Here is a 13,545-nt window from a genome sequence, read left to right as displayed (position 1 = left end):
CCTATGTGAACTCAGCCTTAAACGAGTAACCGGTTTTGATGTGTAAAACATCCGCTGTGGGGACACAAAGGCGGCCAGGCATGGTGTTGTTCACCCACCTCTTCACAGGGGCTCATGAACAGCACTTGCCCCAACAGTCTGTTTAAGTCTATGCGAAGGATCCTTGTCTTTGTAGGGGGGATGATGCGTGTGGCTGTGAGTGACCAGGTGGCTGCGTGCGTGGCCGTGTGTGCGGCGCGCGTACAGCCAGCTGACGAGCAGCTGCAGCTTCACGGTGCCCAGCGGGTTGATGTTAATCTCCAGCTGCTGCTCGTCTTTGCGGTAGAGCTCTGTGGGCTCCAGGCTCACCTGCCCCACCAGCGTCTGCGTCACCAACCCCTTCAGTTCCACCACCTGCGGGGGCAACCACGCAGCATCAGCAGCAGCCGCTAAGTGGCAGCGTTGTCACCATGGCGCTTGTACCAGACTAGGTGCATTTTGAAGGCTCGCTGGCAGGAGGTCACGGGGCAGACCCAGGTGCCATGGGTGGACTGACTGAGATGACTGACAGATGCACCACCTGTGCTCCCCACTGTGTCAACCTGCTGTATTTTAGCCACGCGGCACTCTGCTCGTTGTTGTGAGCATCGCTCCTCCGCCCTTCACTTTGTTGGAAGGCGACTGCCTCCAACTGCCCAGTAGCGTCCTTCAACGGGCCTCCTCAACAGAGGCCGATCTTGACACCGCAGGTACCGGTCGTTGGCAAGTCCACTCAGCTCCACGTCCTCCTGTGCCAAATCACTCCATCTCTTCTCCAGTCCAGACAAACTCTCACATGGCTATGCACGCCTACGCGCGCGTGCGTGACGCACCCAACATCATCGTTGCCGACGTCCGAATATCTGGGCCTTCGCTAGGTCAACCAATGCCATGCCGTGAACGCCCTCACGGCTTTGCCCACCTTGACGACGATCGGCTCGCCGATGAGCGGCAGCAGCACGGTGCCGTCGCTCGACCAGCACTGCTCGCCCTCGGCCCCGATCCTCCCGCGCACCTTCCACCTCTGCCTCCCGTGACGCAGCGACACCTGCGGCAGCAACAGCCTCGTTAAGGGGGCGCAGGGGGGCGTGGGGGTGGGGCAGCTGAGGTGGAGGGGGTTCGAGTGGCGGGGGTACTGGGAGACGGCTCGTTCGGCATCGCTCGGCACCGAATCAAAGTCTCGCGCGGTGTCATCGGGGATCTGGTCGGGAGGCGTGAGGTCACATCCGGGCCGTGGGGATTGCATTCAGCCCATCGCGCCTCTGGGGCCAACAGACCAGGTAAAACGACGTGGAAGAAGATCAACGGCGGTGATTGGCCTGTGGAGAGACTTGCCTCCTGCCTTCAGAAAGTGGAACTTCCACCGATGGCTCTGCAGGGGCTTAAGCAAGGTGAGCGCCGATGCCTCGACACTCACGCGGGCTGCAAGTTTGAGGCGATTCCTGAAATCACCGCAGAAGCACCGCGGCTTGTCGGACCTACGAAGCTGAGCAAGGTTGGTCCTGATTGGCAATTAGATGCGTAACCATCAGGACTAACATCCCAATGCAAGAAAAACAGTCTTTGGACTCAGAGGTTTTTATGGGTAAATTATTTCGATGCTAACCCTTATGCCTCATGTGCGTTTTGGAGTTTGCATGTTCTCCCCATTTTTCTATGGGTCCTCCGGTTTTTCCTTCTACATTTAGAATCGACATGTGTTTAATAAGAGTATCTGGCTGCTATAAATGTCCACATGATGATGAGGCACTTCGTTGAGCTATCACTCGTGGCCAGGTCGCTTCTGAACAAGAGCTCAGTGGGGCCTCACCCGGTAAAATAAAAATAGTTGAGAGTTTATTCGAATTATTGTTGCGCTTGTTAACCCAGGGAAGCCTCGCTGAGCCTGCAGACTGCCGTGATTCCAAAAACGTGGGACCGTGACGCCGGCACACGATGGCTTTAGTCTTCTTCGAAGGACCGACAGCTCGTGACCGGGAAGGCGGCCACGAGCTGCGACGACCCTCGGTGCGACTGCGGTGAGCAGAGCGACTCGCCGCTGCTGTTGCGACGCCGATCGGACACCGCGCGCCCGGTAACGACAAGGCGTAGCGAACAGACAGCAGCGAAGGCCACAGAGAAGCGCCGGAGCGGTGCATGCTGGGAATTTACGTGGAGAGACGGGGAGAGGAGAGGGGCACGTGGATTAGTGAACACCGCACGCGGATTAGTGAACACCGCGGGATTAGTGAACACCGCAGGATGATTAGTGAACACCGCACGCGGATTAGTGAACACTGCATGATTAGTGACCGCGCACAGATAAGTGAGCACGCAAGAATGGGTGAGCGCGTGCGGATTAGTGAGCACCGCACATGGATTAGTCCCAGAGGACTTCCGCAGAGGAAGATGGAGCGATGATTAAATCAGTTTGTTGCATAGCATGGATCGTGGGAGGTGGTGGCGCCTTGGGCAGACCTTCATCCAGCAGTGGATGGACCACGGCTTAATGATGCACGCAGTGAACGCGGCAGCTGATCGTCGCGGGCTCACCTCGTAAGTGTCCTTGGGGCAGAGTCGCGCAAAGCCCACGAGGCCTGAAGAGAAACGGAACACGGACAGAGAGAGAGAGCGAGCGAGCAAGAGCGTGGGGCTCACACGCGACTCACAGAGACCGCGAGCACAGCGGTGAGCGCGGTGAAAGCGGTGGGTGTGGTGAGAGTGGTCAGGGCGGTTGATGTGGTGAGGGTGGTGAGAGTGATGAGGGTGGTGAGCGTGGTGAGGGTGGTGAGAGCGGTGAGCGTGGTGAGGGTGGTGAGAGCGGTGAGGGTGGTGAGAGCGGTGAGGGTGGTGAGCGTGGTAAGGGTAATGAGAGCAGTGGGTGTGGTAGATGGTGAGGGCGGTGGGGAGCTATGGGTGTGGTGAGGGTGGTGAGGGCGGATATCATGGAGCTAGCTCTGGTAGTTTTAATAACTGCGAGCGTTCGACAAACCTAGAATCTTCACGTGGAATTCTCCCAGGAAGTTCTCCATTTGGCCTTCAAGCTGAGCCATGGTCTGAGTTTGGTTGCGCGCACGTGAAGACAAATGCACGCACGCACACAGAAACACACACGCACGTGCAAACACGCACACACCACACACACGCGGTTACTGTTAGCGAGCACAAATCAAGGCCAAAACAGCGCCCGCAGGAGTGGTGTGGCTCGCACTGTCCCCCGTCACCTTTGTCTCCCCAGTGCTGATATTGAGGCACAGCTCTGAGGCCGAGTCGACCTAGGGGGAGCCCCGGATGAGTTTTGAAACCAAGTCGCCACTGAGGTTTCCCACGGTCAGGAATCAAACTCGGGGGGAGAGGTTCATTGCCGAGCAGGAGGCTCACCGCTGCACCACCCCCCCCCACCCCCCTAGCGCGAGGGTGCGTGCGTCAGGGCTGGACGTATCTGTATTTGTAAGTCCGTGTGGTTTGTGTCGGGGGGGGGGGTGGGGTGGTTATAGGGAGCGGTAATGTAGCGGTTAGCCCGTTCGATTCCTGCTCACGGCCAACACCGGGGACGATGATCTGAACCGGTCCTGGGCCTCCCCTAGGTCGACCCAGCCTGAAACGAGCACCTGGTGCGGCGTGCAAAGCAGACGGAGGCGGGCCGGGCGCCGGGCCGGGCGCCGTGCCGGCCACCCGCCACGTCGTGTGCCCCGTGCCGGCCCTCGCAGGTGCTCGCTAGCGGCACTTGCCCCCCGACGGTCTGTCAAGGCTACACGGCGGGGGGGGGGGGTCTTTGTGTAGCGCGTGCGTGAGAGGTGGGGGAAGGGGGGGGGGCACCTCGCAGCACTCGCGGGCGCTGCGCTGGGCGTGCGCGAGGGCGTCGCGCGCCCCGCGGGTCGAGGGGGAGCACGCCAACGCCCTGGTCAGGTTCTCGGCGCCGGCGTGGAGACGCGTCTGCACGGTGTGCTCCTCCTGCAGCGCCTCCACCTGCGCGCCCACCGTCGGGAGCGTCCGAGTTAAACGTCGATAGCGAGCGGTCGACGGGCGTCTTCCGCTCGCCGACAACCCTCGAGCGAGACAATTTCATCCGAACGTCGGCGTCGTCGCCCTCCGCTGCACGATCGCAACATCGCGTCACCGTGAATGCCTCCGCCTGGAGGGAGCTTCGGTGGCGTCGTCGCCACAGCACCTCCTCTTAGCATGAGCAGCAACATCATCAAATCATCACGTCACATCACCTGTAACACCTCCAACTCACGTGACCCGGCCAACCATCAACATCATCGCCGCCATCGCCTATGCCTCCACGTTCATGGCCACGACAATCACAATCATCGCGGACATCACGATCAGCATCGTCATCACCAACGACACCGCAAACATCACAACATCTCGGCGCCATCAATTCCTCCATCACACTTTCCCCAATATCCTGTCGAGGGGACCTTTGCCTTTGTAGGCGTGTGTAAGAGTGTGTGTGTCTACGTGTGTAAGAGTGTGTGTGTAAGAGTGTGTGTGTCTACGTGTGTAAGAGTGTGTGTGTCTACGTGTGTAAGAGTGTGTGTGTCTACGTGTGTAAGAGTGTGTGTGTCTACGTGTGTAAGAGTGTGTGTGTCTACGTGTGTAAGAGTGCGTGTGTCTACGTGTGTAAGAGTGTGTGTGTCGACGTGTGTAAGAGTGTGTGTCTACGTGTGTAAGAGTGTGTGTTTAAGTGTGTGTGTAAGAGTGTGTGTGTAAGAGTGTGTGTGTCTACGTGTGTAAGAGTGTGTGTGTCTACGTGTGTAAGAGTGTGTGTGTCTACGTGTGTAAGAGTGTGTGTGTCTACGTGTGTAAGAGTGAGTGTGTCTACGTGTGTTAGAGTGTGTGTGTCTATGTGTGTTAGAGTGAGTGTGTCTACGTGTGTAAGAGTGCGTGTGTCTACGTGTGTAAGAGTGTGTGTGTCTACGTGTGTTAGAGTGTGTGTGTCTACGGGAGCGATAGTGTAGCGGTTAGCGCGCTGCGCTATGAACCTGGCGACCCGGGTTCGATTCCCGCTCACGGCCAACACCAGTGACGATTATCTGAACCGGTCACGGGCCTCCCCTAGGTCGACTCAGCCTCAAATGAGTACCTGGTGCGGTGTGTAAACATTGCCACTGGGGAGACAAAGGCGGTCGGGCGTGGTGCTGGCCACCCACCCCCTCGTGTACCGTTCCGGCCTTCATAGGTGCTCGCTAACAGCACTTGCCCCTACAGTCTGTTAAGGCTATATGGGGGATCTTTGTCTTTGTCTTTGTCTACGTGTGTAAGAGTGTGTGTGTCTACGTGTGTAAGAGTGAGTGTGTCTACGTGTGTAAGAGTGTGTGTGTCTACGTGTGTAAGAGTGTGTGTGTCTACGTGTGTTAGAGTGAGTGTGTCGACGTGTGTAAGAGTGTGTGTGTCTACGTGTGTAAGAGTGTGTGTGTCTACGTGTGTAAGAGTGAGTGTGTCTACGTGTGTTAGAGTGTGTGTGTCTATGTGTGTTAGAGTGAGTGTGTCTACGTGTGTAAGAGTGCGTGTGTCTACGTGTGTAAGAGTGTGTGTGTCGACGTGTGTTAGAGTGAGTGTGTCTACGTGTGTAAGAGTGAGTGTGTCTACGTGTGTTAGAGTGTGTGTGTCTATGTGTGTTAGAGTGAGTGTGTCTACGTGTGTAAGAGTGCGTGTGTCTACGTGTGTAAGAGTGTGTGTGTCGACGTGTGTTAGAGTGAGTGTGTCTACGTGTGTAAGAGTGTGCATGTCGATGTGTGTAAGAGTGTGTGTGTCTACGTGTGTAAGAGTGTGTGTGTCTACGTGTGTAAGTGTGTGTGTGTCTACGTGTGTAAGAGTGTGTGTGTCTACGTGTGTAAGAGTGTGTGTGTCTACGTGTGTAAGAGTGTGTGTGTCTACGTGTGTAAGAGTGTGTGTGTCTACGTGTGTAAGAGTGAGTGTGTCTACGTGTGTAAGAGTGTGTGTGTCTACGTGTGTAAGTGTGTGTGTGTCTACGTGTGTAAGATTGTGTGTGTGTCTACGTGTGTTAGAGTGTGTGTGTCTACGTGTGTAAGTGTGTGTGTGTCTACGTGTGTAAGAGTGTGTGTGTCTACGTGTGTAAGAGTGTGTGTGTCGGCGTGTGTAAGAGTGTGTGTGTCTATGTGTGTAAGAGTGTGTGTGTCTACGTGTGTGTGTGTGTCTACGTGTGTGTGTGTCTACGTGTTTAAGAGTGTGTGTGTCTACGTGTGTAAGAGTGTGTGTGTCTACGTGTGTACGAGTGTGTGTGTCTACGTGTGTAAGAGTGTGTGTGTAAGAGTGTGTGTGTCTACGTGTGTAAGAGTGTGTGTGTCTACGTGTGTTAGAGTGTGTGTGTCTACGTGTGTAAGAGTGTGTGTGTCTACGTGTGTAAGAGTGTGCGTGTCTACGTAAGAGTGTGTGTGTAAGAGTGTGCGTGTCTACGTGTGTAAGAGTGTGTGTGTCTACGTGTGTAAGTGTGTGTGTGTCTACGTGTGTGTGTGTCTACGTGTGTAAGAGTGTGTGTGTCTACGTGTGTAAGAGTGTGTGTGTCTACGTGTGTAAGAGTGTGTGTGTCTACGTGTGTAAGAGTGTGTGTGTAAGAGTGTGTGTGTCTACGTGTGTAAGAGTGAGTGTGTCTATGTGTGTAAGAGTGTGTGTGTCTACGTGTGTAAGTGTGTAAGTGTCGACGTGTGTAAGAGTGTGCGTGTCAACGTGTGTAAGAGAGCGCGTGTCGGCGTGTGTAGGTGTATAAATGTGTGTGCGCAAGTCTGTGGGGAGTGATTGAGTGGCAGTTACAACGCTGCGCTATGAATCCGGCAACCCAAGTTTGATTCCCGCTCACGGCCAACACCAGCGAAGATCATCTGAACCAGTCCTGGGCCTCCCCAAGGTCGACTCATCCTCAAATGAGAACCTCGTGCAATGTGTAAACATCCCCACTAGGGAGATCAAGGCGGCCGGGCGTGATATTTGGCTTTCATCCCCTTGAGTGCCATTACATCCTTCATAAGTCCTCTCCAACGGCACTTGACCCAGTGTGTATATATACAAACGAGGATCGTCTTTGTGTGCAGGTGTGCGGAGAGGTGTGGTCACCTTGCTCATGTGAAACTCCAGCCGCCGTAGGCTTCGCTCGTTGGCTTTAATTTGCTGGGAAAGAGATGCGGAAACGTCAGGGCCCCGTGTCTCGCGCACACCACGCGGAACAATGGCGCCTCGCGTCCCGCACGCGGCCCACGGCGCCACGCATCGCGACAACGCCATAGAATAACGAGCGGACATTGTCCCATTCCCACATCTGTCCCTCCACATGAAGAAGAAAAAAACGAGCAGCGTTTTACAAATCCCATCAGCCACACGGCCTTCGGGGGAGCGCACGTCAGGGGCATTGGTTGAACGCACGCCAACAAAATAAACTGCGGACCGGATTCGACATCCAACGTTGTCACATCGGCGGCAGAGTCCAGCTTGAACCAATGACGTCTTACAGGCCAGGGTGTCTCCGCTGGACGTGGGCCGCAGTCTGGCTCTGCGACGCCAACGCGACAACCGTGTCCGGCCGAGTGAGCCCCTCGCTGGAGATCGTCCCGCGAGGGGTTCAAGATGTGGAAGAAGTCCGTTGTGATTGCCGAGGCATTGGGGCTTATAATCGCTTTTACAGTCCCCAAATCAGCGGTGGAAATTCCACATTCCTATCCGTATATGGGCGCCAGTGGCCAGATGTTAGCGACTTCGCCTGATATACAGGAGGTCGTAGGTTCGATCCTGACCCTGACACCTGCTGTATATTTGGAGTTTGTCTCTCTCTCCTCGTCGTCGTGTGGATTTTTCTCCGGGTCCTCCGGTTTTTGTCTCCACATTTAGAATCAACGTCACGCGTTCCAAGTATTTGGCTGCAATAAATTTCCACGTGATAATAAGCCACTTCGTTGAGTTATCATTTGTGGCCAGGTCGCTTCTGAAAAAGAGCCATATAGCTCAGTGGGCCTCACCTGGTAAAATATTTTTTTTTATGTTTGTTGAACTTCTTTTACACCATACGTAGCAAACTGTGCTAAGGTGGGCGTGATGGTCTATCCCTTGGACAACCGCAGTTGACTTCCCCCCACAATGATGATGATGAGTGAACCCCGCCCCCAACCTCCAAAGGCGGGATGTGAGCTCCTGGCAAACCTTGAGATTGCGGTCTGCTCGCTCTACCGCTGGGCCCACCCCGGCCGGATCTACCGTGCGGGGGCGGGAGACGTGGACCGAGGCGATTTGCCTCTTTGTTTCTGTCAGTTCTTTCCCACGCAGGATGTGCGCGCGCGGCCATGGTGTCGTGCGCGATGAATCACCAACGCGGTCATGCCACCTGCTTGCTATGGCGCACGTGCGGCTTAAGCGGCGAATGATTTAAGGGGCCGTGCTTTAAGTGCGAATCAAAGGCATCTCCTTACCTTGTCCAGCTCGTACAGCATTCCCTGAAAGATACAAACACGTCGTCGTCGTCGTTAATACATAACCGCGTGGATGATGGTGATCTCATAATCACAATCGCATTTAGAATGCGCCCATATTGTAACGAAGCGTCTAGAGGATCACCTGCTGGCAGCTGTTCCTGTGTGGCACAAGGTGATTCAGCACCTGCGTGCCCAGTGAGCATTAGTCTGCCAGGAGGAGCCACCGAATGCTGTGGATTTATCCAACTGAGCCATTTGGAAGTATTTTATTTATTTTAATACAAATTTGGATCGTGACGCCGGTACACAACGGCCTTCTCTTTTTGACGACCCTGTCACGGGGCCTTTAAATGTCCACTGTGAAGCAGACGGTTATATACCGTTAACTTGTTATATATACACACTGTAAACTTGTTATATATACACTGTAAACTTGTTATATACACACTGTAAACTTGTTATATATACACTGTAAACTTGTTATATATACACTGTAAACTTGTTATATATACACACTGTAAACTTGTTATATATACACACTGTAAACTTGTTATATATACACACTGTAAACTTGTTATATACACACACTGTAAACTTGTTATATATACACACTGTAAACTTGTTATATATACACACACTGTAAACTTGTTATATATACACACTGTAAACTTGTTATATATACACACTGTAAACTTGTTATATATATACACTGTAAACTTGTTATATATACACACTGTAAACTTGTTATATATACACACTGTAAACTTGTTATATATACACTGTAAACTTGTTATATATACACACTGTAAACTTGTTATATATACACACACTGTAAACTTGTTATATATACACTGTAAACTTGTTATATATACACTGTAAACTTGTTATATATACACTGTAAACTTGCTATATATACACTGTAAACTTGTTATATACACACACTGTAAACTTGTTATATATACACACTGTAAACTTGTTATATATACACACTGTAAACTTGTTATAGATACACTGTAAACTTGTTATATATACACTGTAAACTTGTTATATAAACACTGTAAACTTGTTATACATACACACTGTAAACTTGTTATATATACACACTGTAAACTTGTTATATATACACTGTAAACTTGTTATATATACTGTAAACTTGTTATATATACACTGTAAACTTGTTATATACACTGTAAACTTGTTATATACACACTGTAAACTTGTTATATATACACTGTAAACTTGTTATATACACACTGTAAACTTGTTATATATACACACTGTAAACTTGTTATATACACTGTAAACTTGTTATATATACTGTAAACTTGTTATATATACTGTAAACTTGTTTTATATATATATACACTGTAAACTTGTTATATACACACTGAAAACTTGTTATATATACACACTGTAAACTTGTTATATACACACTGTAAACTTGTTATATATACACTGTAAACTTGTTATATACACACTGTAAACTTGTTATATATACACTGTAAACTTGTTATATACACACTGTAAACTTGTTATATACACACTGTAAACTTGTTATATATACACTGTAAACTTGTTATATACACACTGTAAACTTGTTATATATACACACTGTAAACTTGTTATATATACTGTAAACTTGTTATATACACACACTGTAAACTTGTTATATACACACTGTAAACTTGTTATATACACACTGTAAACTTGTTATATACACACTGTAAACTTGTTATATATACACTGTAAACTTGTTATATATACACTGTAAACTTGTTATATACTGTAAACTTGTTTTATATATACACTGTAAACTTGTTATATATACTGTAAACTTGTTATATATACACACACTGTAAACTTGTTATATATACACACTGTAAACTTGTTATATACACTGTAAACTTGTTATATATACACACTGTAAACTTGTTATATACACACTGTAAACTTGTTATATATACACTGTAAAATTGTTATATATACACTGTAAACTTGTTATATACACTGTAAACTTGTTATATACACACTGTAAACTTGTTATATATATATACACTGTAAACTTGTTATATACTGTAAACTTGTTTTATATATACACTGTAAACTTGTTATATATACACTGTAAACTTGTTATATATACACACTGTAAACTTGTTATATACACTGTAAACTTGTTATATATACACACTGTAAACTTGTTATATACACTGTAAACTTGTTATATACACTGTAAACTTGTTATATATAGACACTGTAAACTTGTTATATATACACTGTAAACTTGTTATATACACACTGTAAACTTGTTATATATACGCTGTAAACTTGTTATATATACACACACTGTAAACTTGTTATATATACACACTGTAAACTTGTTATATACACACACTGTAAACTTGTTATACACACACTGTAAACTTGTTATATATACACACTGTAAACTTGTTATATATACACTGTAAACTTGTTATATATACTGTAAACTTGTTATATACACTGTAAACTTGTTATATACACTGTAAACTTGTTATATATACACTGTAAACTTGTTATATATACACACTGTAAACTTGTTATATACACACTGTAAACTTGTTATATACACACACTGTAAACTTGTTATATACACACACTGTAAACTTGTTATATACACACACTGTAAACTTGTTATATACACACACTGTAAACTTGTTATATACACACACTGTAAACTTGTTATATATACACACTGTAAACTTGTTATATATACACTGTAAACTTGTTATATACACACTGTAAACTTGTTATATATACACACTGTAAACTTGTTATATATACGCTGTAAACTTGTTATATATACACACACTGTAAACTTGTTATACACACACTGTAAACTTGTTATATACACACACTGTAAACTTGTTATACACACACTGTAAACTTGTTATATATACACACTGTAAACTTGTTATATATACACTGTAAACTTGTTATATATACATACTGTAAACTTGTTATATATACACTGTAAACTTGTTATATATACACTGTAAACTTGTTATATACACACTGTAAACTTGTTATATATACACTGTAAACTTGTTATATATACTGTAAACTTGTTATATACACTGTAAACTTGTTATATATACACACTGTAAACTTGTTATATATATACTGTAAACTTGTTATATATACATACTGTAAACTTGTTATATATACACTGTAAACTTGTTATATATACACTGTAAACTTGTTATATACACACTGTAAACTTGTTATATATACACTGTAAACTTGTTATATATACTGTAAACTTGTTATATACACTGTAAACTTGTTATATATGTACACACCGTAAACTTGTTATATATACACACTGTAAACTTGTTATATATACACACTGTAAACTTGTTATATACACTGTAAACTTGTTATATATACACTGTAAACTTGTTATATATACACACTGTAAACTTGTTATATACACACTGTAAACTTGTTATATACACACACTGTAAACTTGTTATATACACACACTGTAAACTTGTTATATACACACACTGTAAACTTGTTATATACACACACTGTAAACTTGTTATATACACACACTGTAAACTTGTTATATATACACACTGTAAACTTGTTATATATACACTGTAAACTTGTTATATACACACTGTAAACTTGTTATATATACACACTGTAAACTTGTTATATACACACTGTAAACTTGTTATATACACACTGTAAACTTGTTATATATACACTGTAAACGTGTTATATACACACTGTAAACTTGTTATATATACACTGTAAACTTGCTATATATGCAGTAAAATTGCTATATATGCAGTAAAATTGCTACAGTTATATACCCACGGTGTTTACCAGGGTGACCTGCTGGATCCGACCTGTGAACCTCTACAATAAGTGGCGAACACGATGGTCACAGTGACGATAGGGGCATGATGATGCTGATAGGTGGAGGTATCGTCATGGTGATGGATAGATGATTACAGATGTATGATGATGTTGAAATGGATGGAGGCATGATGATCGTGATGGTGATGGATGTGGTTGGATGATGATGACATTGATGACGACGATGATGACGGTGATAATGGCGACGATGCATTACCAGGCGGGAGTCTCTCTTGGTGCTGTTGATGGCAATGGTGAGGTCACGATGCTGTGCTTGGTACCAGGTGAGGTACTCCCTGAGGGATGAGAGTGAAGGTGCAGGTAGGGGGGGCAGTTAAGGGAGGGGCAGTCTCTGTGGGTGTTTGATAGTCACCTGAACATACATGGGGAGCGGTAGTGTAGCGGTTAGCGCGCTGCGCTACCAGCCTGGTTACCCGGGTTTGATTTCCGCTCATGGCCAACACCAGTAACGATTATCTGAACTGGTCCTGGGCCTCCCCTAGGTCGACTCAGCCTTAAATGAGTACCTGGTGCGATGTGTAAACATCGCTACTAGGGAGACAAAGGCGGCCAGGCGTGGTGTTGGCCACCCACCCCCTCGTGTGCCGTGCCGGCATTTATAGGTACTCGCTAACAGCACTTTCCCCAACAGTCTGTTAAGGCTGTTAAGGCTACACGGGGGATCTTTTGTGTGTGTTCACAAAAACAACCCCCTACCTCCTCGTATTGCCGGACGGCAACGCTGCGGTGGGAAGTGTCATGGGGGGAGGGCCAATTTAGATTGGCCTTTCCCTTCATGGCGTTTGAAACCACTACAGCAGCCAAATGGGGGCTCTGGACGGGTGCGAGGGGCTGGTAACCCCTCCACCTTTAATTAACTTCCACAAAACTACGATGTAAAAAACTTGCTAAGCTTGTGCCGGAGGCCCCCGGGGGGACAGGCGTCTATGACGTCTCCTGGCCAAACCTCATTTGGCGGAGCCAGGAGACTGAATCCTTATCCTGGGGGCTCCTCCAGAAACAATATAAAGCCACTACGGATGGCCACGTGGAATGTTCGAACGCACACTATGGAGGAGAGGCTGCCACTGCTGTCGGGAGCTGAACCGGTACCACCTGGATCTCTGTGGTATTCAGGAGGTCTGGTGGACCGGCTCTGGCTCCTGCCTCCATGAGGGGTGGACAGTCCTCTACTCGGGGCAGGAGACTGCCAAAC

General features: G+C 47.3%; 1 protein-coding gene across 1 annotated transcript in view; it reads right to left on the bottom strand.

Annotated features, from left to right (window-relative positions):
• Positions 1-13,545, bottom strand: part of LOC116952137 (rho family-interacting cell polarization regulator 2-like) — a 38,617-nt gene that overhangs the window by 17,186 nt on the left and 7,886 nt on the right. The window contains exons 4-11 of the mRNA XM_076074095.1: positions 12,547-12,625; positions 8,421-8,444; positions 7,078-7,131; positions 3,817-3,966; positions 2,990-3,053; positions 2,551-2,594; positions 941-1,066; positions 245-393 (exon numbers count right to left, since the gene is read on the bottom strand). Coding sequence (XP_075930210.1) covers positions 245-393; positions 941-1,066; positions 2,551-2,594; positions 2,990-3,053; positions 3,817-3,966; positions 7,078-7,131; positions 8,421-8,444; positions 12,547-12,625 — 690 coding nt within the window. The remainder of the gene's footprint in view (positions 1-244; positions 394-940; positions 1,067-2,550; positions 2,595-2,989; positions 3,054-3,816; positions 3,967-7,077; positions 7,132-8,420; positions 8,445-12,546; positions 12,626-13,545) is intronic.

The sequence above is a fragment of the Petromyzon marinus genome, chromosome 45 (genome assembly GCF_048934315.1).
Source record: "Petromyzon marinus isolate PM22_M1 ecotype Great Lakes invasive population chromosome 45, UKy_Petmar_22M1.pri1.0, whole genome shotgun sequence".
Classification (NCBI taxonomy): Eukaryota; Metazoa; Chordata; class Hyperoartia; order Petromyzontiformes; family Petromyzontidae; genus Petromyzon; species Petromyzon marinus.
The sequence above is the reverse complement of the archived record's forward strand: the minus strand, read 5'-3'. Positions and strand labels throughout refer to the sequence as shown.